At 38.7% G+C, this 26,480-nt stretch overlaps 1 protein-coding gene across 3 annotated transcripts in view; it reads left to right on the top strand.

Moving 5' to 3' along the window:
* Positions 1-13,776, top strand: part of LRRIQ3 (leucine rich repeats and IQ motif containing 3) — a 72,752-nt gene extending 58,976 nt beyond the window's left edge. For 2 of the 3 annotated variants that reach the window (XM_020794682.3, XM_020794680.3), the window contains 2 exons: positions 4,979-5,702; positions 9,496-13,776. In XM_020794682.3, coding sequence (XP_020650341.3) covers positions 4,979-5,702; positions 9,496-9,700 — 929 coding nt within the window. In that variant the 3' untranslated portion in view covers positions 9,701-13,776. The remainder of the gene's footprint in view (positions 1-4,978; positions 5,703-9,495) is intronic. The other variant, XM_020794681.3, reaches the window with a different exon arrangement.
* The last annotated feature ends 12,704 nt before the right edge of the window (positions 13,777-26,480 follow it).

The raw sequence follows: 26,480 nt of genomic DNA, 5'->3' as shown, positions 1-26,480 counted from the left end.
AGTGGTGAGATGATTAACAGGATACAGACAATACTGTGCCCACATTGCCAGTAGAAAAAGGGATGCTGTCCTTTACATAGCAAAGGACAGCGTGAACGTTGACAACATTGATGGCAGCAGTAAAGATGGTCTACAGGATACCCTTACGTGCTCACTGTTGCCAATTGTTTTGTGACTGAGAAGTGATTAACTGATGAAAAAAGGAGTCAGCTTCAGGGATTTTCACTTCTTTGGTGTCACTTTTTGAATGTTAGTGAATGCAAGAGGGTATCCTGTAGACCATTTTGATGATATTGTGGAGCATGAAGACAGAAGCACAATATCTCACATTCATAAACTTTTTTAAAAGAATTGAATTGTTCAATAGCAGAGACAAATTATTCATTGATTTATTAGCATAAACTTCATCACAGAAGCCTTGTGCCATGAGAGGAGAAGGAAAAGGAAACTAAAAAAAATTGGGAAATAGTTTTCAGTTCAATTGCATGCTTGAAGAACCTGTTGATGCTTGAAATCACATTGTAATTTATTAAAATTGTTTCCAGTCATATGACTAATAACTATGGCATAATCTGACATGAAGATACAGCCACTCTCAATGAGACCTGACTTGAAAAAGAAGAGGTTTAGTAGAAAATGTCAAACTCATTCTCCACCTCAAACTTACACCTTTTATTATGATACTATATTTAAAATAAGCAACATGCATGCCATTTCAGACTAGACTAAAATAAAACAATATACTTTGCTTTCATTCATGAAAGATTTTGTGGAATGCCACAGGTAGGTAAACTGATAGAAAACCAAATGTAGGACTACAGTTAATAATTGTTGATATTGATAAGAACCAGAGTCAAAAGAAAACTACTCGTACAGACCTAATTCCATGATCCACAGTGGCTTTTTCGTGTCTATAAACAGCACTTTTTCTGAAATGACTAATGTCATATTGACATTAATGGTAGTAACTATAATTATCATAATTATAATGGATAATTATGATGATAATTCTACAGCGCTTAAGGTATCCCGGGGCCCCCACAGGTAGCCTTTATTTATTTATTTATTTATTTATTTATTTATTTATTTATTTATTTATTTATTTATTTATTTATTTATTTATTTATTTATTTATTTATTTATTTATTTATTTATTTAATTTGATTTATATCCCACCCATCTGGTATATTCTACCACTCTTTATGGCATACATAATAAATTTTAAGAAACTATTCTCATTCACTGCAACTAAAGAAGCCTTAAAGTAGATTGCTGAATGTTTCTTACTGTCTTAAGATGCAATCAAACAGAGAAATAGGACTGCATTAGATTGCACCAAAAAGAGTCACTTCCTGGGTTGTAGTCTTATTTAAAGTGTCCCTTTCATGTATACACAATCCAGTCCCCATCACTCCAACCCAGTTCCAGCAAAATAGCACACCCAAAATAGCCCTGCTGCTGAAGCTACAAAGCTATGGATGGGCATGAAACACAATTAGGCTGGTTCATTATTTCCTGTACATTGGTTGCTGGGAAATACATTAAACCATGTGTAGCGTTCTCTATTTATTAGGTCTATGGTTCATGTTATATTATGTAATGGTTTATGTTATGTAATAATCGTTCATGCCTATTAATGTTGCTGAGAGGCAGAGCCGAAAGAGATGCTATAAGAGGCGGAGCCTGAGTCAGTCAGAAGGGAGTAGAGAAATGTAAGAGTCAGTCAGTAGAGAAAAGTCAGAGAAAGTAAAAAAGTTTGTAGTTTGGGAAATTCTGAGGCGTGATTAGCTAGTGAAGATAATTATGAATTAATCTCTGTAATCAATAAACCAAAGTTTTATTTAAAAGAACTTGAAGAGTGGACCTGAATCTTTCTGAGGGAATGGTGATTTAGGGATCACTTGGTGGCAGCAGTGTTAAAGAGGAGAGTGTTAAAGAGGTGTTAAAGAGGAGTGTTTGCCTTCGTGTGCTCTGAGGCTTGAAGATCAAGCAAAAAGGGCACGAGGGTGGATGCCACACCATGCCATGCCCAAAGCAGGCCAAAATGTGAGCTAAATCACTATTTGAGCACACGTGCTTACTAGAGATGAGCAAGAATTAAGAAATGAGTTACCAAATTCATTCAAAAATAGATAATTCTTATTCATACAAATCAATGCCCTGATGAATACAAATCAATGAATTTTTAGGATTGTTGGAATTGTTAATTTGTTTGGGCTAAAAATGCCCCCCCCCCCCGGCTTCCTTTACCTCTCCACTACAGTCCCTTCACGTTTGGTGAAGATTGGGTTTCCCCCAAGGCAGCTGCTAAAGAGCACTTTCCTGGGGGGATGCACTTTGTGCATGTGTAACGTGGATGTCTGAAACCTAATCTTCACCAAATGTGGGTGGATTGTGGAGAATAGTCATTAGAAGCTTCTCTGAATTTTGTGTCTCTGGGTGCCTGGGGGGAACTTTGGGGGGGGGGGTCCTTGTGAATGTATAACTTGGACATGTGAAATCCAAACTTCACCTGTCTTGTAGGGCTTGTAGAGCAGAGTCGGAGGAAGCTAACCTGCAAATTCAGTGTCTCTAGGTGCTGGGGGGTGGTTATAGAGCCAAAAATTAATTGAATTGATTTGTCGATTCATCAGAAAATAAATTCATTCATGATGAATCATGAATGAAAATGAATCACAATTTTTCTGATTTGTGCCCATCTCGTGCTTACAGATTCAGATAACAAAGCTGGCAGATGAGCACTGAGAAAGAAAATAAAGGATTATAATGGACCACTGATCTAATATTGAAATAGTATGTTCTCTGTCTGATTGTCTCTCTAGTTTGTATTTAGACTCTTCACAGGTTTATTGGAACAGATTCCATGTTTTGTTTCAAACATCTTACAATGTCTAAAGATAATAGATCAATGTTAAATTACCTTTTAGAAAAGAGAAATGAAATCTAGTACTTTAGTATATTAAGTATTGTTTTGCCTTCGCTTTTGTGAATCAGTTAAACTTGGCTTTCCATCAAATAGGATAGCTTCCCAGTGTAGCAGCTTTGCAGGGGGTGTTTCCTATACAATATGCTACCCATCACCACTTCATTACTCATTGTTACTGCTGCCATTCGACAGAAAACCCATTTCCCTTTCTCTTTTACCAGTGCCTCTTAATTAATTTATTTTTCCATGCCATCTCTGTGCACTGTACAATGTATGTATTTGATGCTTAATTAATATTAAGGGAACAGTGTATATGGTAGAGAAGGAGGAAGATACTTGAAATCAGTTGCTATAAAAATCATCTCACACTTAACATCAAAAAAACTAAAGAACTCATAATTGATTTTAGGAGGAAGAGAAATGTACATTTACCACTGTACATAAACGGTGAGGAAGTGGAGAGAGTTGGTAGTTTTAAATTTCTGGGTACTTACATCTCAGAGGACCTCTCATGGACTATAAATGTCAACATGCTAATAAAGAAGGCACAGAAGAGGCTGTATTTCCTGAGAATGCTCGGGAAGTTAAATTTATCACAGCATTTACTTCTGTCCTACTACCGTAGCACCATTGAGAGTGTCCTAACTTATGGCATTCTGGCATGGTTTGGGAGTAGCTCTGTAGCAGACAAAAAAGCTCTACAGAGAACCATTAAAATTGCCCAGAATATCATCGGGCTCCAGCTACCAACCCTGGATGACATCTTCACATCCCGCTGTCTGAGGAAGTCACACAGCATCCTGAGAGACTCTTCCCATCCTGCTTATAACTTTTTTGAACTGTTACCGTCTGGCAGAAGATATAGAACAATTAAGACTCGGACCACACGTTTTCTAAATAGTTTTTATCCTAGAGCTATAATTGCAATTAATAATGAGCTTAAAGACCACCAGTAGTGAATAATTAGTTGGACTGTGTTACTTGGCCTGAGGTGTACATGTTTGTATTTTTAGTGGGGGACTTCTAGTGGGTGGGGAGTGTTTGGGGAATGTTATGTGTGTGCATGTGTCTGGTCTCTGGGTGTCTGTGAATTTCGTTGTATGGTATACTGTGTATATACTTACAATGACAATAAATTATAAATTATTATTAATTATTATTATAAATCTGTTCTCTTGTTCCTGCTTCTCTTGCTCTTCAGTTGTCTTCCTTTTTTTAGAAATTTGCACCTCTAAATGACAAGTGAGCAGCATAAAGCCTTCAGATCAGCTGAAAATTATGGTAATACAGTCAAGTCAGACACTTCAAAAATGATCCCCCCTCCCTGGTGAAGCTAAATTTAACTGTGACCCAGCAATGAAAATTAAGTTTGTCATGACTAACTTGCTCCATTAGTTTCAGTGGAACTTTTTTTTTTTTTTTTTTTTTTTTTTTTGGCTTAGACAGATTTTGTATGATTTCACTAGGAATCAAATAAGTAAGCCTTATTAGTGTTGAGGCTGTGTTTTTTAAATATTTTAATTGTTAGGTTATGAATAGTTTGAGAAGTTTACTATTTTAACTAACCATTTCATTCCATAGATTTATATATTTGAGCAAATCCAAGACTATTGAGAGATCACCGTTGCTTTCAGCTGTCGAGTCCTTTAGATGAGATGCAATTGTTTATGTGATTATGCTATCCTGTTTCCTCGAAAATAAGACGTAACCTGAAAATAAGCCCTAGTATGATTTTTCAGGATGCTCGTAATATAAGCCCTACCCCCAAAATAAGTTCCAGTTGAATGAAACCCCATCCTCCACCATTGTGCAGGAAACAGAAGAAGATGGCATGACTGTATTTGAATAAATGTGGATTGTTGTATATGAAAAAAAAATCCCCTTAAAATAAGCCCTAATGTTTTTGTTGGAGCAAAAATTAATATAAGACCCTGTCTTATTTTTGTGGAAACACAGTAAGATATAAAATTTTGTAACTTCTCCAATCAAAATATTCATAAATTGAAAACATTTGGTATATATTACTACAACTGTTGGACTGTTTCTTTTTAGATCACACGGACTGGAAAAAAACTGAAATGAAAGATGATAATGAGATGGCAACTAAATTTAGGCTTTCGGTGTGTAGACTGCCTTTTTATTCATTGATCACAGAGATGGAACAGTATCAAGAGAAAGAGAAGGAGTTTTTTGATGCTGTTCATGACTTACGTTACATCACCCGTCCTAGACCACAGACAATGCCTGTACATATTCCAGGTAGCATTGACAAGAGAGTCTTTGCTAGAGCGTTTGGAACAGTAAGACTGCGCCCGTTGTGTGCCATTGATAAAGCATACTGGCAAAGTCAGAAATTGGATGTCCAGGTTAAAAAGGAGCGGGAAGCTCTGAGGATGCTCATTGCTAAAAGTGAAGTTCAAGAGTACCTTCGTCATTTACATGATGATAAGAGAGAGCATATTCAGAAGAAATATGAAGAGGAGAAGCTTATGATTGATGATACTTTGAAAGTGTGCAAGCAGGAAAGAGCTAAGTTAATTAGTGAAATGAGACAGAAGTATAGTCATTTTTTAGACAGCAAGGAGAGAAGGACCATAGAAAATGCATTCATTCAACGCTTCAGCACTCAGCATACTTCTTTGACAAGAGGTTTATTAAAACTTGATGGGTGGAGATATCACGAGGAGGTTATAAAGGAGAGAAAATATATTGTTAAAGGAATTGTTGAAGAACAGAAGCAGCGAAAAGAGATGTATAAACATTTTCATGTGGAGAGGTATGTTTGTTTTTCTTGATTACTCACTATGGGAGGTATTAACGTTATACATAAAGGTGTGGAGTTTTCAAAAATGTACCATCGTTTATTGAAGGAGAACTTCTTGAATAAATAGGAACCTTGCTATGTATATATATATATTTTAAAAAATATACTCCAACTTGCTATTTAACATCTGAGATGCATGATGTAATATTAAAAGATCAAACCACACACAGTACAGGGAACTATTTTAAAGAAAAGAACAAGGAGATAGAAGTTCCCAAGGTGACCAGTGAATGTACACCCAGTTTCTGTTTTCCAGATAAATAAATACCATAAATACCATTGAAGTGGAGGCCAGGTGAATCTCCTAGGCAGCAAATTCCACAGCCTAGGCCAGTGAGGGTGAACCTATTGCACATGTGCCACAGCTGGCACACAGAGCCCTCTCTGCAGGCACACGAGCCATAAGTTGCTGGATTGCTACCCCTGGCAGCCAAATCTGAGGAGGCAGCTACAGCTGCGGTGCTAGCGCCATGACAGGCGGCGGGCTAGGATCCGGAGCAGCTGGTGCTGACGGGGGTTGGGCATGACTGGAAGCAGATCCGGAGTGGGGTCTGTAGGTACCTCCATGCCCAGGAGTCCCCTTTTCACTGCCACTTCTGCCATCGTCACTTCCACTGCTGCCCGCTGGGTCCCTCCCCCGCTCCAGTTTGGGCCCTCGGGTTCAAGAAGGTTCGCCGTCACTGGCCTAGGCAGTATAATGGCAAAGGCTGGGTTCTGTGTTCCCACCCATGGAACTCGCATTTTCAGTACCCACATGTGCTGCTACCTAAGCAGCAACCACTGCTGAAAGCCTACACCAAGTTGTGGTTTCGATTTAAACCTTTCTGTTTGATTCTGCCATAATCAACTGAGGCAAGCACTCAAAGCTGCTTTTTATGCTGTTGCTTCTACTCTACCAAAACTAAGAGCTTTCTTCATGCTACACTTTTAAAAGTACAAGTGTTTTTGGTGCAACACAGTTTTCTTTATTTACATGATACTAGTTGAAACATGTGGCATGTACTGAAAGCAATGGTATATATGAGTGTTACACTTTTAACATTGTTATCTCTTAAATAATAGGCAGATGACATTTAGCTTTCCCTCATCAGAAGTCTGTATTTATCTCCTGTAAGTGGATCAAACTGAAATATAACTGAAGATGGAGGCTTTTTTGGGTGTATAATGATCAAATCTTTTTTGAACTGTTGCCGTCTGGCAGAAGATATAGAACAATTAAGACTCGGACCACACGTTTTCTGAATAGTTTTTATCCCAGAGCTATAATTGCACTTAATAATGAGCTTAAAGACCACCAGTAGTGAATAGTTAGTTGGACTGTGTTACTTGGCCTGCGGTGTAGATGTTTGTATTTTTAGTGGGGGACTTTTAGTGGGTGGGGAGTGTTGGGGGATTTTTTTAGTGGGTGGGGAGTGTTTGGGGAATTTTATGTGTGTGCATGTGTCTGGTCTTTGGGTGTTTGTGAATTTCATTGTATGGGTATACTGTGTATATACTTACAATGACAATCAATCAATCAATCAATCAATCAATCAATCAATCAATCAATCAATCAATCAATCAATCAATAAATAAATATGGGTAAAGAACCAGTCTTGAATGAAGTGATACTTTCCTGAAAGACTAGACACAGATACTAGGCATGTGGATTCATTGCTGCCTGGAGATGCCTATATAGTGACAATGGCCAGGAGTGCTTTTTATCAGTCTAGGCTGGTTTCTGAATTGTGGCCTTGTGAGATCAGATAGACTTAGTATCAGTTATCCACATGTTAGTCACCTCTGTTACAGCAGTGTTGTTAATGTGGGTCTGCCATGGAAAATATTTCAGTCTGGTGGGAAAAAGAGCTGAATTTGTAGCAAGGAGGAAGCTTTCTGTTTTTTAAAAAAATTATAAGAGGTGCAATGTGTCTGCACTAGAATCACAGCCTTTAAAAATATTCACTTCCTCATTCACAATTGCTAGAGCACCCTTTTTTTAATGGGCAAGACTTTAAACAAGTGTACATCCTATGGAACACTGGAGAAAAGGAAAAAAGTAAATTTAGGTCATTTGGGTTTTCTGTTTCAACAGTTATATTGTAAAATAGGATTTGGGATTCTCAGATTATCTTGTTACAGTTTTGTGAATACTATTGCCCTGTCCTCCTCCTGAAATCATGCCATACTAAATGGGTGCTGGAGCCAAAGTCATAAATATAAACTGAATCCCCCCAGCATGTCATGAAAATGGAAGTTGATTAAACTTTCACACATGAAGTTCTGACTAAAGCCCTTCTAAGAACTGCATTGTGACTGTATCCTGCTGCTTAGAATAGCAATTTACAACTGGAGGAGGCCCACTGAATCAATGGAACTTACAGAAGTATTGACTCACCAAAACCCCACTGATGCAATGGGTCTTACATCTCAGTTGTACCCAGCCTTGGTTCCCTAGGTGTTCTTGGATCAAGTCTTCCAGACTTTTTCACCACTGTGATGAATTTCAGGAAGTTATAGCCCAAGAACATCTGACGACTCAAGGTTGGGAACCACTGCTCTAGTTACGCCTTTCTATGCTAAGCAACAGAATTTCAGCTGTAATACACTATAGTAGTGGTTCTGAGGTGTTCTAAGACTGCAGTTCCCAGTGGTGACGGTTTCTGCAAGTTTCAGTCCAAGAACATCTGGAGTCCTAAAGTTGGCAACCACTAACTACAGCTTAACTAAAGAAACCCCATTCTTTTTCTTTGCCGGCCTAGGAAGTACTTCCAGATAGTTCCACACTGTAAGTTGACAGAACAGTAATGTTTCTTGCTTTTTTTTTAAACATTCCGTTAGTATTTTTACTTGATTTATGATTGTCCAAAAATGGGTTTCTCTAACTACGAACTCAATTTGTGGCCTCAAAATTAGCAATGCTTCAGCTTTTGTTTTCATTCTATTAATAAAGGCTTTGCATGTCAAATTAGGCTCATTTTCATCTGAACAATCTTATTGTCTTTAAATTACGGCATTAGTGACACCCGGGCAACTCTGCATTATTCAGCAGGTTTCTGTTTGCTTGCCTGAAGTAAGTTAAATGATCTTCTGGAAATGTAATGTGAACTGGCATACTTCTTTTGCCATTCTCCCTTCAGTTGCTCGTTCTGTGGAGGTAAAAGAATGTGCACTAGCTAGAATTCTTTATTTGCTACTTGTGTTTTATAGAGAACAAATTAAGTTAATATCTGGTCTTGCCTACATTTGGGAAGGAAGTTAATGGAACACTGATGCATAAAAATCAACCATAGACTGCAAAGGTGAATTTAATTAACCCGAAGCTATTGTTATATATTTGCATAGAAGATTGCAATTTAATGGTGAAGCAAGTGGCAGAATAAGACATTAATTCCAGTTGTGACTGATATATTTTCTGATTCAAGATATTCCAATGCAATGTGCAGAAAAAGGAGGGGGCCATGAAAGTCAGCTTCTGCCTCTCACCTTGTGTTTGTGGTAGTCTAGATCTAACCCATTACAGTGTATGTTTTTTAAACACAGAACATTGGTATGCCTAGAAAAGTTTCACATTCTTTAAAAATTTAGTTTATTATAGTATGGCGATCGGCATAACTCAAAGCAACACAGGTCACATCTCACTTAGGTTTACATTTAGAGTTTCTGTATCAGCATCTCCACTTAAACTGTACTGTAGTTATTTGTGTGTTATGTACACCCATTAGAAGCAATGGAAAACTGAGAAGTCTTCTTGCTCCTGTTTCAGGCAACAGATGCTACAAAGACAAAACACAGATGAGAAATTGTTGAGGAAATGTGTGGCTCGAGAAAAGGCAAGAGAGAGATTCCAGCAATCCAAGGCAAAAGTGGAAGCTGTGAAGCAGCCCAGAAGGAGAATATCTTACGCATTGCCTGTGATTGGCAGTTCAGGCACTGCCAAGCCAGTAGAAAAGTATGATGGTATAGCATAGCAGGGGAAGGTACATAAGCCCAGTTGTACTGTATTATTTTAGTGCTCTGAATAAGATTGTTACGGTCCCATAAATGGATGATCTGCTTATCCACTTCTGTTTGTACTGGTTTTGAAACATAACCCCCCCCCCAAAAAAGAATCTGATAAGTGGATATAATATGTAATTAAAAATATTGTAGCATTTCCACATGAAGAAAACACAGCTGTAGCCTGTTGCACTAATTGTTAGCAAATGTTGATTTCTAAGCAGCAAACATTTTAAGCATACATGTGATTACCTCTGCACTTAGCTTTAAAATTAAATTATTCAGTGCCGCATAAAAATAATTGGAAAAGAATTCACAAGTTACTAATGTAGTGAAGTACAATAAGTACAGTTGAACATGTTGACTACACTCACTGCAGGCAGGATGGCTGGCGATTTGCCTCAGTGATTCCTCGGTAACTGTATGTAGGACAGTGCCCTAAGCCATTAGCTTTCACTAGACTGTATTTTCTGTTGCACTCTGGCTATGCCTAATGCAATAATTTGGTCCCAGCTGCTAACTTTCATTAACACGCTGTGTACTTTGATTAGTTTCATTAGTTGCTTCCCTATGTGTAATTAATTATGCTTCTAGTTGATTCTGTTTTAATTCTTTGTATATATATTTGCTCCATGTTTGTAGTGCAAGGGAAAAGGAAGAGACCCAAGCTGTTGTTAGGAGAGTCGTGAGGTCTTTCCTCATTCTTCCAGTAACAAAATTCGTCCTTTTACATAGTCTCTTCACTTGTTTTATATACGTCTTTACATTTTGTGTTGAATCCACCTTTTATAGTCAATGCACGACATTGAATATAAGATTAGACCTTTGGTTTCTTCTCAATGATTTTTTTGGTTTCTTCTCATGATGGAGGCAGATAGTGACTTTTTAGAGAGCTGGGGCCATGTGCAATTGTGTGATTGTCCAGTTGGGACTGGAAATCTGGGAATTAATTGGGCAGGATTAATTCTTTTTCTTTGCTGGGATTCTAGAGTGAAACAAGGACTACACCTAATAAATGTATTGTTAAGGGGGAAATCATTTTCTCTACTGTATTTTCTCTGTAGTCTGTTGCCTAAACATGTTTGTCTTTGTTTCATTCTCTAACCATCTACAGTCGTACAAAATTTATACTGACTGGAACCCATTAGTTGCTGCAGTTTGTGTCAGATTTATGCACATTTTATTTCAAATTTATAAGTCTACTGAACCAACTCTCACTTTTCCAGCATTTTAATATTTTTGCCCAAACTTTCTTGCTGTCATTTTTATTTTTGTGTGTGTTCTCGTGTTTCCTTTTTATGTTTCTAACTCTATCAACTTCATTTATTCGTGTCTTCTGCACCTCCAGAAAGATATACACCCTGCACTGTTTTCAGATGATGTCTCTTTTCCATTTCTTAAATCTTGAGGTGGGGGAACTCTTAATTATCAACTGTCAGCTTGACTCACATGGGCTGTAGTACTTAAGGAGTGGAATGTGAAGTTATTTCAACTGACTCCTAGCCATACATAATGATGCACTGTTCACATTCCACTTGACATAATTCCCTCCCGAACTGGCCTTCTGCCTCAGTTTACTCCTCATTGGGATAGTTTGCTCTTAAAACTTGCCAACTTCAAATGTAAATCCTGGCATTTTCTCCTGCTGGGGGAAGAAAATGTTTCAAAAGTATATCAAAACAAGGATGAAGATTTTCCTGTAAATTTAAGGAAGGAGATGTATGCTAATTATAGAGAAATAGCAGGAGATGCTACCTCCTTATTACAGAGTTGAACTCAGATTTAGTCAGAACAGACCTATTAAAATAAATAGGGCTTAAGTTTCTCATGACTAATTTGGTTTGATTTGGGCTGCTCTAAGTGTGCCTAGGTTCAAATCTAAACCAAAGTGGCCACTTGGACTACTTGGACACAAAATAACATTCACACTCTTTCATTTTCCATAAACTTTACTAGGGCGAAGGACAAAAAACTTGAATGAGCTTGTAAACAAATTACTTATGTGTTCATCTTGTGACTTGAGGAAGCCCTGCAGGGGTGGAGCCCCAGAAATGATCACAGTGTTTTTCCCTTGTGATGCTTTGGGAAAAAGAACAAAGCCGGGTTTGAGGAAAGTAATGCTAATAAAGTAAAGTAATGTATGTAAAAGTAACTAAAAAACTTATAAGGGCAGCAGAAAGAATGGAAGGGCAAATTAGATGTTCTACACTTAACAGAAAAAGGAGCCTGCAGGTTACACTCTGAGTATTATCACAGACTTTGAGATTTATATGGCAATCAGATGTACCTGAAACAGTAAGATCATCTTGTTACTGAGCTTTGCTTGTCATCAAAGAAAACCAACATAGGCTTTAACTTTGGATCTTTCAACATTGTTTTACATGTCCAAAGCAAAGAATACTCTCTTTTATTTGAAAGGTCCAGTCACTTGTTTACACAGGCTGCAATTACATCAGCAATGTGCCTGCTCTCATTCTAAGTACCTGGACAGTTTTCAAAATGGAACCCTTACTGACCTAAAAGGACAGTCATGCAAGTCATTCTTACTCCACACATTCCCTTTGCTTCCACAACTAGGACAAAAATGTGTACAAAAATGAGTACTCATTCAGAAATACAGGTCCCATTTCTTCCAACATGCATTTGAAAGGCTTAGCTTGAGGCTTCTGGATCTTCTTTCCCCTTGCTCATCTTTTTGATTGCTATAGGTGTGTTTACTGCTTGATGAATGTTGTTTTAACACTTGCTTTTACTGCTGCTATTTTTGTATTCAATTTTCAGATTTTGGGAGAGGTTTGTATTGGGGTTTTTTATAATTATTGTTATGACCTACCTCAAACATAGGAACAACACAGAATATAAATAATTGTGCATTCAGTCTTCTTGCAGTTCTTCATTACAGATGCCTCCCATGTAACAGATTTTTTTTTTGACAGTTGCCATTTTTTTCAGAAGAACATTATAGGTGTTTACATGACTACAATCAGTGGACTTGTCTAATGTAACACATGTACGTGTGATGTGATATCCAAGTGACAGTGGACAGTGGGATGGTCACCATCATCAACATGTGGATAACCTGATCATAACTCTTTTCACATCACTTGAGATTTCTTCATAGATTTCTGTTCAACAGGACATTCTGTGCCCACCTCGTATTTTACTGTACTGAGTGGAAAGACAAGCAGAAGTTGATACAGAGTGTGTTTCTTGACTAGCTTTGACTGACTGCACTGTGTTATGTTTCAATAGGCCATCTTCTTTTTTCAGTTTGAGTCGCTGGCATTTTCAGTGTAAAGCATTTCAGCAGGACTACTGAACTAGGTGGAATAACAGGCTTATACATTGTACAAACTATCTTCATCCACTCTACCACAAGTCCATTTCACTCCATGGATAAAGGGCTGTTACTCCAGGGTCCAGTGGTCTTTTCCTGACCAAATTCAACAGTATCTCCAAGCTATTTCCTACCTCATCTATCTCGTTTTAGTTCTCTTCCTGTTCCCTTTGTATCTCTCCAAGCATCCTTCCTTAGTCTTCAGCCAGTATTTACCAAGAGCCCAACAAGCTACAGGACAAAAAGAGATAGAGAGAGCAGAGTGCTTTGGTGGCTGAGTGGAGTGTGATCTAAAATAAGAAAACTGTTGCTGGAAGAAAGGGCAACAGCACCAAAATATTCTCGAAGGAGATGCTTTTAAATTGAGAGGGGAGGGCTGGCAATCTGATCATGGATCACCCACATTGGAAGTAGTTTATCTTTGGAAGATAACATGCAGATGAATGATTTCTTTTTGTTAAAAGAAAAGCCCCATCCCTTGCCACTTTTGCATACATTTGATAGTGCTACCATATATTCTGTTCCTGTATGTGCCATATTGAGATGGATGTTTAACATTAGCAGATATGCCTTCATAATTCATTTATTGCTGTTTTATTGTGATGTACTCCTGCTAGTTCTTTTGACCAGATTATTCATCATTACCACTTTCTCCACATGTTTGTCATGAATAAAATAAAAACGTTATTCCCCTTTTGGATTTTCAGACAATGTTGTTTTATTGCCACGCTGTAGGAGGACAGTTCATTGTTCTCAGCTAAAATTCTGAAAGTGTGTTTTACTAAACATCTTTGTGCATGCATCTTTCCTGCTTTTATCTGGCTCTTTTTCTATAGTGTTCACCTCTGGTAGCCTGTGGGATTTCTGTTCTAGTTTTTGGGAGGTTGGGAACAGCTTCTTCCTCATTTTTTTTAAACTTTGGGTGGGAAGAATAGTACATGTTGGTAAATAGTAAATGTTCTGAGTACACCTAGATAGTATAAAGAAATGTATTAAGGTATGAGAAACGAGGAAGCTACAAAAGTGGTTTTGAAAGAAATTCTTAAGAGGGCCAAACCAAGATGATTTGCTTCCTGAGCTGAATAAGGTGGCACACATGCACAAATGTCCATTGCAGTAAACTAAACTACCAGTTGAATTTTGCATCAGCACTGGCAGTGGGACATGTCCTGCATAACACCTGAGGGCAGTGAGCAACAGACAGCTGTGTGGCATATGCAGCTGTGTCTTCCAACAAAAGGAAATGACTAGGCAATTCAGGTTGAATGGCAAAGCAGCTGCTGCCCTTCCCCATCACCTTCCCCACTCACTCTGCCTATTGGCAGGGCTAGACTTGCTTATTAATGTCTAAACATTTTACATTGAATAATTTTCACCATTTAAAAACAACTATGTATTGTAATATTATAAGACATTTTGAGTCCTTTTTAGAAAAAGCTACCTAGTAAAATAAAATGATGATGATGATTTAACAAGAGAAAATGTTTTATAAAGAGATATTTAAGCAGTCCTGCTTGCTGTCTTCTAAATAACCTCTGTGGCCTGACTGTCGGTTACTGTCAGCCATCCATGTTGGCAGCAGTTGACAGTCAAGAGCTAGTTACATGGATGGAACCAATTGAGGAGTCCCCTGCCTCTTGACAGCTTCAGGTAAGAACAGATATGCCTAGTCCATCACATCTGTTGCTTCTGTTAATCACTTATCGTTCTGTATCCCCTGTGAACATAATGTAAATTTTCTAAATTTCCAACCTTAAAAATAAATCTCTGGCACAAATTGGACCAATGTAGTCAAAAGCCAGATTTTATTCCATGTGACGTACTTTGTACTGTTGTGAAATATTCTCCCTCATACAGAAAGCAGTAATGAACCGTTTCATTTTGACATCTGTCTTTCAAAATTTTCTCCTTCAATCTAGCAATTTAGAGTCTCTTCCACAGCTTGTTATTAAACATGTTTTTTAAAAGATCCGAAAACGGCTTTTGTGAACAAGTTTCATCTCTTATTTCAAATGGACTTTATTTCTGTCTGAAAACCAAGCTTGTGGATGTGAAATGTGGCCACAGTTGAAAGGTTTCTGAAACTTGAGGGTAGAGAATTAATATTCTATGTATCAAATGGAGAAGGAAGTGTTGAGGTGTAGTATGGAAGGCAGTCAAAGATACTTATATGACAGCAACTCCAATAAAATGTGGTATTGTGCAAAAATGCACCAAATCATCATCTATAATTATGTCAAGCAGAAGCAACACAAATATTAATAACAGCCGATTATAAGAACAGTTGTAGTTGATCAGACCAAAGACCTAAGCAAAACAGCATTCTGATCTGAGAATGGCCAGCCATATGCTTTTCAGAAGCTCACAGGCAAAACATAAATGTAATAGTGCTTTCTTGCTCATGTTCCCAATGACAGCTACTTGAAGAATAATATCTCTGTTTCTGGAGATAATATATCACCTTCCTGACTGTGATAGCATTATCTTTCTTGGATTCACCTGATCTTCTTCAAAAACTGTTGAAGATGATGGGCATTACCACCATATTGTCATAACAAGTTCTGCAGCAAAAATATGTACTATATGAAAAAGTGTTTCCTTTTATCTGTCCTGAATCTTCTACTTTGCACTTTTTTTGGGGGGGGGGGGCGATATCTGAACTACCAGTACTAATAGCCTAAGGGAGGACAAAAATCTTCTCTCTTGCCCTGGCATGCTGGCTGGATAGCTCAGTGGTTTAGGTATCTGGCTGCAGAGCCAGAGGATGGAAGTTTGATTCCCCACTGTACTTCCTTTGAATAGAGCCACCGTGTATGGCCGTGCGCAATTGCACAGGCCTAGAGCACCTCCAGAAGAAGGAAATGGTAAGCCTTTTCTGAAAAGGGTTGCCATAAATCCGAATTGACTTAAGAACACATGATTATTGTTATATAATCTTGGCATGCCCCCAGCTGTAAAAGCCCATATTGATAAAGATCTAGCGCTCTCACCATGCAGCCTACCTCTGAAACCAGTACTTCAGATGATGGGAGTTCAGAACTATCACCCATAAGAATTCAAGCTCCTGGCAGCTCCTGAAGAGGAAGCACAAAACTGTCCTTGAAAGAAGTATTAGCTGTGCAAAAGTTGTTCAGTGGCTCCTTGTGAGCATAATGTTTCTTAAGACTTTAAGCTGCTGCAGCTGGACCCTAGGTGGGCCTAGCAACTCCTAAATAAAAGCTTTTTGCAGATTCTTGAGAAAAAGCTGAAGATGACAGGTTCATATCTGTTGGTTTTTGCATCCCTGAAATATCTGAATCCTTCTCTGCTACCCTTTGACCCTGGATTTTATGTGACTTGTGACATGTTTTGTGCCTGTCCTATGAACTGGTAAGAATGTATCTGTTTCAACCTTGACTTTCCCCCCTGCCCCCAGACTTGATTGTGTGTTTTCCTCATCTTAGTTCTTTATTTGCTCTGTGTATTGCTTGCCCAACTTGGCCATGGGCTGACAGACCTCATTGCTGTAAGTTTCCTGCCTGAGGTCAAGGCATGCCCACATGCCTAGACTATTCATAAAAGTGTACAGTTCTCGCACATCCCCTTTTATTCACCTATCCACAAAACCAAGTCTTCTTTGGATAACAGACTTAAAACCATGATGGCTGATGAGTATCAGAGTGCCTGTGTAAGCCCATGCAAGCCCTATTTTCATATTCACATCCCATTAGGAAATCACTGGGAAATTTGTGTTACAAGGTCTCCAAGATCTTGTTGACTTCCAAGCATAAGAGTTAAGCTTAGATGCATCCTCACATCTGTAACAACAGTGCACCCCTCCATGGCCTTGGACATCAGCAATCCCAAATGCCGCACCTTCGTTCTTATAAACGGATTGGATATTCATAATTCTAGGACTTCCAGTCCTAGAAGTCACAGAACTTGGAGAAGAGAAACCAGAAGGCAAAAGAGATGTCTTCCTACTTCCATAGTCTGCTTCATTTCATGTTGTTCAGCAGGACAGAAGAAAGGAACACATCATAGTCACACTGCTTCATTGGAGTCATCTCTCTGTTCCATGGGACAGTAATTCAGTGAGGGCTTGATCACACGTGCCAAAAGAACAGTAGTTGTATTGATTATCTCATTTAAACCGCTGTATAAATTTCTGTTCACACAATGTATACGTAGCATCAATTCATTTGGCCAGCCAATTGGTTTTTTTTTCCCATATTGCTGGCATGGCCTTTTAAAAATGATCACTTCAATCCTTATCGTTTCAGTTGATTACTTTTGTGAATGGGTTGGGTTTTTGACATGGCCACTGCACTTATACCATATTAATTTGATTTTTTTTAAAAAAATGCTTAGTGATAAATCATTATATGTAAAAAGTTCTTGCTGCAATAGCAGCAACAGCACAAACTACTTTGTTCAGAAGAGCCTTCCCATCCTCCCCTGGCACCCGGTTGAAGGAAGGAAGAGCTGCAGGATGACATATTCCACTAGGTGGCGCATGTTGAAAGTGTCAGGAAAATAGCAATATATCACAACATAGTGTTTGTTTTTAAAGATTTTAGGACAGTGGGGACCCAGAAACAATTTATATATATGAGATGGCACGCGTAGCCTACAGACCCAGTACAAATAGCAAGAAATGTACTGAGTGAACTGACAGCCATGTGAACGGGCCCAACAGTATATATACCATGTGACTCCATACAAATATATTCATATTAAAAAAGGAGGAGAAAGAAACAATTCAAATGGTCCATGTGATTAAGCCCTGAAGGTCTCCCCTTATAAAGTCTACCGGAGCAGTTCCCAAGAAGCAGTGTCACTGAGAGAAGCACAATAGAAAGACATCCCTTTTGCCTTTTGGTTTCTGCATTCCCAGTCCCAGAAATCTAGGTGAACATTTTATTTCTATTTATAACAAAGTTGCCCCACCTTGTTCAGCTTGCCTTCTTCTGTACTAAACAAACTGGGCACCTTTTTACAGAGATTTTTGTAAGATTAAGTGGCTGTCCAAATTTGGTTCCAATTCTTATGATTTACTGTACAGTACTGCTAAAGAACAATGAAAAGTAACTAAAACATGAGAAAGAACCGTTAAGATATGCAGTGATATAAGGAATGTCACAACGAAGAAGAAAGGAATTGATTTGTTTGCATGCTGAGCCTGCTACATTCTTCCAGTGTATCAGATATATCCAGCTGGCTTCCTTTAGAAGAAGATGACCTTCCACACATTTTACAAACAAAATACTGTACCTTCTATACATCACAACCATGAAGACTACTGCTACTGCTGCTGCAGTGTCAGAAATCTTTGTAGCAGACCTTTTTAAAATGATTGCCCATTAGAAATCTAGGATTATAAATGATCACCTTTAGAAAAGGTGGTACCTAATGTGGTAAAAGACATTTGTTTGTCCTAATATCTTACATTTCAGTATGGTAATCTGTATCTAATCTGGTTGTATCATTGTTGAAATCCAGTAGTAATCAGTTGCAAGTAGAGTAGGCCCATAGAATCAGTGGGAATTTAGTGAGTCAACACCTACACAAGTTCCATTGATTCAACAGGCTTATACTAGTTGCAGCTTCTTACTCATCTTTGAACTGTAAGGAAGCACTATTTTGTTGGTATCCTAGGAAGTCAGGTCTACTATCTGTCCGAAATCCCATTAGAAACTTCTCTCTCTGTGCTCCCCCCTCCCCGCTGCTAGCTGGAAGCTTTCTTCCTGACAGAAAGCTAAGTAGAGCTAGGCCTAGGTAAGCACCAAATTTAAGACCTTTTCTCCAGGGCAAATCAACTTTAGGTATCTGTAAGGTATGTATAAGTCAGATAATACTCCCAGAATGGTGGATAATGGGTTTGTAGTCCAAAAAGTCAAAACATCCCTTCCCTAGTGCTGACATACAATCCAGAAATTGATTCAGTTGATCTGCTATAGCTGGGGGAAGCAATTTATTCGATCTCAGTCTTCAAATACAGTTTACAAGAACATATTTTCCATTCACAAATAATTATCGTACACTATTCCAAAGTAATTTTTGCTCTGTACTTTCTGGTAAATTTTACTAGTCCTTTGTAAGAAATGTGGTTCACCTGCCAATACATCCAGCATCATACAAGAAAAAGAACCTGCAAGTTTGTTTCAAAGCATAAAACTCCTTAGGCTTTCCTGGAAATTCAGATACTTCACTCCCACCCCATCTGAATCGCACTTTAGATGCAGTCTTGTTACCAATTATATTCCAGGGACCTGATGTTACTTACAGACAAAAGATGTAAATAGATACAGTCGTGCACAGAGATGTAAGAATTTTGGATGGAACTTGCCAGAAGATGGCAGCATACATTCAGTCTTTCTGGGAGCCTAAATTGTGACTAAATTGCAAAGGAAGTGTCCCTTAATTGTGAAGGCAATGTTAATAGGTGTCCCGATACATAGTTGTAGTCATTAAGATGCAATTTGCCAACAATATCCATGTTTCATGGATTCTCCAAATATTTGATTTCAGCATTCATAAACAGTAGACAGGTTGGCAGAAGTTATACTTTCAAATGATAACATTTTGTAGTTCTTGGGGAAATAAATATTTTGCTCACCTAAGAATATTTTTTAAACATCTGAGACTGTGCAACAAGAAGGTTCATGAAGAGACGGGGTGTGTGTGTAGCTGTTTTAATAGATAGAATTTGCTTTAGAGATCGAACAGCAAGTTGTGTTGAAGAATTGTGATTAGTGTTTCCTTTACAGTATTTCTAGAGACAAGGATTGTTCAAATAATTTAAAAAATCCCATTCCCTCTACTCCCATTCTAACATTTTATGGTATTGCAGCAGTACATTATGTACACAGATATGTTTTAGATCAGAAAGTGTGTACATGAAAAGGACACGTTTGTGCCTTCTGTGTTGTGTACATGAAGTGACCAGAGATATATGTGTTAATTAGAAAGGAACAAATGTGTCCTCCAATCACACAAACCCATCATGCAAGTTCCAGGCTATATACAGGAGATATTTGAACCCCAGAAGTAGTATGTCTCCCTAACATACACACACACAACAGCTCCCCCCTCCCCCCGGTTTTTGTTTTGTTTTGTTTTGTTTGCTTGACACACCCACAATCAAAAAGTTCCCATTGATCAGTCAGAGAAAACTGCTAGCTTACAGGAGTATAAGAAGTATTAGTGTATGAACGGAATTAACTACTGTAGATCCTTACTGACAAACAGTCCTAGGCATACTAAACGGGCAGTGGGGGTGGGGGGTGAGAGTAAAGGAATAAATGAGTAAAGTATTTCTCGGTACCTCAGACTTAAATGTCACATACGCAGCCACTGCTCTGAGGCTTTTGCCTACTGAGCTTCCCTTCTCTGGGCTTCTTTTTGACACCATGTGTCAGAATTGGAATTGAAAGGGACGTATAAGGCCATCGCCCAACCCCTTGTTCAATGCAGGAATGTGAATCGAAAAATGTCTGACAGATTTTTTTTCATTTTATTGTGAATGTGCTGGAGCACCTCCTGAGGTAACTGGTTCCATTGTCGTACTGCTCTAATAGTTAAGAGGGGTGATTTTTTATTTATTTTTTTGCCAATATTCAATCTAAATCTGGCTTTCTGTAGCTTTAGCCCATTATTACATGTCTTGCACTCTGGGATGACTGAGAACAGATCCTGCCCCTCTCTGTATTTCAAGTATACTATATATCTCCCGCGTCCCTCAGTCTTCTTTTCTCAAGACTAAACTTGCCCAGGTCTTTTAGTCTTTCCTCATACGGCTTGGTTTCAACCTCCCTGATCATCCTTGTCACCGTTCTCTGAACTTGTTCTAGTTTGTCAGCATTCTTATTAAAGTATGGTGTCCAGAACTGGCCAAAGTGCCCATGATGAGGCCTAAATAATGCCAAGTAGAGGGGAACTAGTACTTTATGGGATTTGGAGAGTGTATCCTTTTTTGCACGTGGTGGCTCTATGGGTTAAACAGCAGAAGTCTCTGTGCTGCAAGGTCAGAAGAACTGCAGTCATAAGATGGAATCCATGTGACGGAGTGAGCCCCCGTCAATTGTCCCAGCTCCCACCAACCTAGCGGTTTGAAAGCATGTAAAATGCAAAATGCGAGTAGATAAATAGGTGGGAAGGTAACAGTGTTCTGTGCCTAGTCGTGCTGGCCATGTGACCATGGAAGATTATCTTCGGACAAAATGCTAGCTCTATGGGTTGGAAACAGAGATGAGCACCGCCCCCTAGAGTCGGACACGACTGGACAAATTGTCAAAGGGAACCTTTACCTTTACCTTTTTATCCTTTTTTGCAGCCAGATTTCACTGTTGGCTCATATTCAGCTTGTGATCTACAACAATTCTAAGTTCCTTCTCACATGTAGTGTTACTTAACCACATACCCCCATCTTGTAACTGAGTGTTTGTTTGTTCCCCCCCCAGAAAGTGCAAAACTTTGCACTTTTCCTTGTTCAATTTCATTCTCTTGTTTTCAGCCCAGTGCTCAAACCTATCAATATCTTTTCGAATGTTGTTTCTATCTTCCAGGATATTAGCTGTTCCATCCAATTTTCTGTCATCTACAAATTTAATATGCACTCCCTCAACCAAGTTCTTAATAAAAATGTTGAAGAGCACCAGGCCGAGGACTGAGCGTTGTCATATCTTGTAGCCTCCTCCCAGTTTGAGAAGGAGTCATCGATAAACATAATCATTCTCTCTGAGTACACTTCTGTAACCAAGTGTGTATCCACCTGACTCTTATGCTGTGGAGCCCACACCTACTTAGCTTGCTATTCAAAGTATCATGATGTATTATTAGAGTTGTAGTAGTTTATTCCCGTTTACAATAGTATAATTTCACTCTCACATTTCTTAAGCTTCTGGAGTTAGAAACACTATGTAAAACACACACACACACACACACACACACACACACACACAAATAAATAAATAAATAAAATGTGTGTTGGAAGCTAGGATTTCACTCATAAGCATTTTCTGTAGGACAGAATGATCTTTCTCCATTTCTTGACCATTTTATCCTATCTTTCTCCAACCTGTTTTTGCTCCTCCCTGGTTTTCTCTGTATTGTTTTTCCTGAGAAGCAACCTCCTATAATGATGTCTGAAATGAATTTTCAGAGATGAAATAGCTATCTCTCTGTTCTCCTTGGGGGTAGCAAATCTACTATAAAAGAAAAAGGAAAAAAAGGGAAGTGATTAAAAATTAAATGTTCTGGTGGTTTTATTTCAGTCAAGGCAGCAAGACTGTTTACCACGAAGTCCCATTTCCTGCTCTTTGAAATACTCCTCTGAACATAGCACTAATAGTAGTGTTGTGTCCTTGACTGCATAAACAAGAAGGCACATATCACAGCATTGAAATTCAGTCACAGCAATTTTTAATGAATTTCACAGCAGAGGTGTGAGAAAGCAAGAACTTTAGAAGCATATCTTATGCTGTGAAATGCATACTTGTTTGGGTTTGAGATTTGGGTTTGTTTTGGGGGGGGGAAGTGGTCCTTCCTCTTAAGAAAAACAAAGGGCAGCCCTATATATTCCTATCTAGCCCAATCTTCTCTGCTCCATGTCCAGGCAGTCCAGCAGAAGTCTTCCTTGCCTCTTACTTGATTGCATGGCTGAAGGTGGCAAAGACAGAATATGGGCTTTTAACTTGAAATGCAGTAAGAATGACTCAGATGTTTGCATCATCAAGTTACGAATTGCTCATTAATTTCTCACCAGTTCATCTTCTGTATGTAAAATGGAACAGGATGTAATAGTAATGGGAAATTGTTACATCCCGGGTTTGCAAGGCATTCTGTAAAAATAAATAAATTTAAAAATAGGTGATTTTTTGAAAAACGTGCCAAAACATACATTCATAACCAGTGTGAAAGATGCTTTAAATAGGGTATATATCTATTAATGCCACCATCTGAAAAATGTGCAGATGATTTTCCCCAGAGAACAAAACAAATCAAGAAATCCAGACAAAACTGGAAGAGGACCGACTTGGAGATGGGGAAAAGGGAAGGTTGCATAAATGATCTTGATGGATTTGTTGGTCCCTGCTTACTCCACTGAGCTACAGCCTACCTGGATTGTAGTACTTTTCAGCGGTATCCATCTATGGGTGTCCCTAAGGGGAAGGTACTGGTGCTGTCATAAATCTATCTACTCCCAATCTCTACAGGGGATTTTTGTGGGTATTTAAAGCAACGGGTGCAGTCAATGAAAGCATATGAGGAACTTGTAAAAAAACATATGAAAAGATAAAATCAGCCAATCTGAATCAGAGGAAGTGGAGCAACATTAGCAGCTGAATTAGCATTTGATTTGCTGCTCTCTGACCCTGCCAATTAATGCTGAAGGCAGGAGGGAACTGGTTTTATACTACCTGAGAGATTTGCTACAATTCCTCAATGTATATTAGTCCTGTTTTCAGGGAAAAGAAGCTTTATGTATGACCAGGGTTGCAGGAACGTACCGAACCTACTAGTGATGGGGAAAAGTATTCTAATTTGGAGGGGGGGGAGAGAGGGTTGGAGAAGATTTTGACCAGTGGTGAAGGACGGTTGGAATTACATATGACAATTTAAAAGATTGTACATTGCTTCTACAACATCCTTAGTTCCCCCCCCCCCCAGGATCTTGCCTCATTTACTATCAAGGCAGGTAAAGACCTGAAATTAGGAGGTCTTGCCCATACCTGTATACCTTCCTTCACATGAATGTACAGCATTTACATGATGATGCATCATTTTGTGTTTTTCTTCCACATCATTCCATTTCAGTGATTGAAGAGATGGTGAAGCAAACTTGATTAGTTTTTTGTGGATATGGACAAGGCCGTTGTTATTCCAAGCAGTTTCTTTCAATGCTATGAAACGCAACAAACAGTTCATAGGTTTTCAATTGTGTCAATTCATGTTTATTGTTAATAGTTTAATAGCTGAATAGTTTCAGTAACAATATCCTGGACCATCTTCGTCAGGGAAGGCAAGATTTCAACTCAGAATATAAATTTTTCCTCAATGACCATAATCCCAGGATTCCATTGTTTTACACCCTATCCAAAATTCATAAATCAGACAATCTCATGGCAGCTAGACCCATAGTCTCTGGATCTATTCAGTCCTGGAACCCTTATCCAAATTTATTGGTAATTTTTTTTAACCATTCATACCCAAGATTCACTCATATGTTCAAGACTCAAGAGATGTAGTTAACAAATTAGAAGGGGTCATAATAAAAGATAACGACATCTTTGTTACCTTGGATGTAAAATCTTTATACACCAATATACCTCAGGAAGAAACGCTAAATATCCTTAGGACTACTTTAAACAGGAGAACAGGAAAACATCCTCTCACCTATTTTCTACATTCCCTAGCCGAGATAGCTATGAAAAGGAACTGTTTTAAATTTAACAACAAATTCTCTTGGCAGAAAGGAGTAGTTATGGGATGTGCGATGGCTCCAGAAGTGTTGTTGTTGTTGTTTAGTCTTTTAGTCATGTCTGTCTCTTCGTGACCCCATGGACCAGAGCACGCCAGGCCCTCCTATCTTCCTCTGCCTCCCGGAGTTGGGTCAAATTCATGTTGGTTGCTTCAATGACACTGTCCAACCATCTCATCCTTTGTTGCCCCCTTCTCCTCTTGCCTTCACACTTTCCTAACATCAAGGTTTTTTCCAAGGAGTCTTCTCTTCTCATCAGATGGCCAAGGTATTGGAGCCTCAGCATCAGGATCTGTCCTTCCAGTGAGCACTCAGGGTTGATTTCCTTCAGAATGGATAGGTTTGTTCTCCTTGCAGTCCAGGGGACTCTCAAGAGCCTCCTCCAGCACCACAGTTCAAAAGCATCAATTCTTCGGCAGTCAGCTTTTTTATGGTCCACCTCTCACTTCCATACATCACTACAGGAAAAATCATTGCTTTGACCATGCAGACTTTTGTTGGCAAGGTGATGTCTCTGCTTTTTAAGATGCTGTCGAGGTTTGTCATCGCTTTCCTCCCAAGAAGCAGGCGTCTTTTAATTTTGTAGCTGCTGTCTCCATCTGCAGTGATCATGGAGCCCAAGAAAGTAAAAGCTGTCACTGCCTCCATATCTTCCCCTTCTCTTTGCCAGGAGGTGATGGGACCAGTAGCCACAATCTTAGTTTTTTTGATGTTGAGCTTCAGACCGTTTTTTGCACTCTCCTCTTTCACCCTCATTACAAAGTTCTTTAATTCCTCCTCACTTTCTGCCATCAGAGTGATATCATCTGCATATCTCAGCCTTCCATCCTTCCGAGGTCGGTAAAATGAGTACCCAGCTTGCTGGGGGGGCAATGTGTAGCCTGTATAATTAAAATTGTAAGCTGCCCGGAGAGTGCTTGTAGCGCTATGGGGCGGTATATAAGTCCAATAAATAAATAAATAAATAAATAAATAAATAAATAAATAAATAAATAAATAAATAAATAAATAAATAAATATCTGAGATTGTTGATATTTCTTCCGGCAATCTTAATTCCGGTTTGGGATTCCTGCAGTCCAGCCTTTCGCATAATATATTCTGCATATAAGTTAAATAAGCAGGGGGACAATATACAGACTTGTCATACTCCTTTCCCAATTTTGAACCAATCAGTTGTTCCACATCCAGTTCTAACTGTTGCTTCCTGTCCCGCATATAGGTTTTTCAGGAGATAGATAAGGTGGTCAGATACTCCCATTTCTTTAAGGACTTGCCATAGTTTGCTGTGGTCCACACAGTCAAAGGCTTTTGCATAGTCAATGAAGCAGAAGTAGATGTTTTTCTGGAACTCTCTGGCTTTCTCCATAATCCATCGCATATGGAGTCATATGAAGATAGGATGTATTCTGGAACACACCTTTATGAAGTAAAATTGATCAAATGGTTCAGATATATTGATTACGTCTTTATGATTTGGAGGGGTTCAGAGAGCTCATTGATGCAATTTTGTGGGTGGCTGGATACTCTGCAGAACAAAATCAAATTTGATACCAAATACAACTTTAATGAAGTATACTTTCAGATCTCACCATCAAGAAAGAATCTGGGAAATTATACCCTCGTTTATATAGAAAACCAACAGACTGCAATACTTACCTGAGGTCTGATAGCTTCCACCCTAGATCTCTGCATCAGCATCTCCCCTGTGGCCAATTTTTGAGAATAAAAAGAAATTGCATCATGAGAGAGGACTGTGAGCAGGGATCCCAAATGCTGAAAGACCAGCTAAAAGATAGTGGTTATCCACCAGGACGAGGTACAGTGATCTAAATAAAAAAGTAAGGACATCTACGAATCATGTAAACTGTATATTGACATATGACCATGTAACAAATCAACTGACCAAATACATAAAAAGGCACTGGCACATTCTAGAAGATCTAGAGGGGTTTG

Source organism: Pogona vitticeps, chromosome 4 (genome assembly GCF_051106095.1).
Source record: "Pogona vitticeps strain Pit_001003342236 chromosome 4, PviZW2.1, whole genome shotgun sequence".
In the NCBI taxonomy this organism is placed as follows: Eukaryota; Metazoa; Chordata; class Lepidosauria; order Squamata; family Agamidae; genus Pogona; species Pogona vitticeps.
Note: the sequence above shows the minus strand (reverse complement) of the source record. Positions and strands in the feature narration are given on the sequence as shown.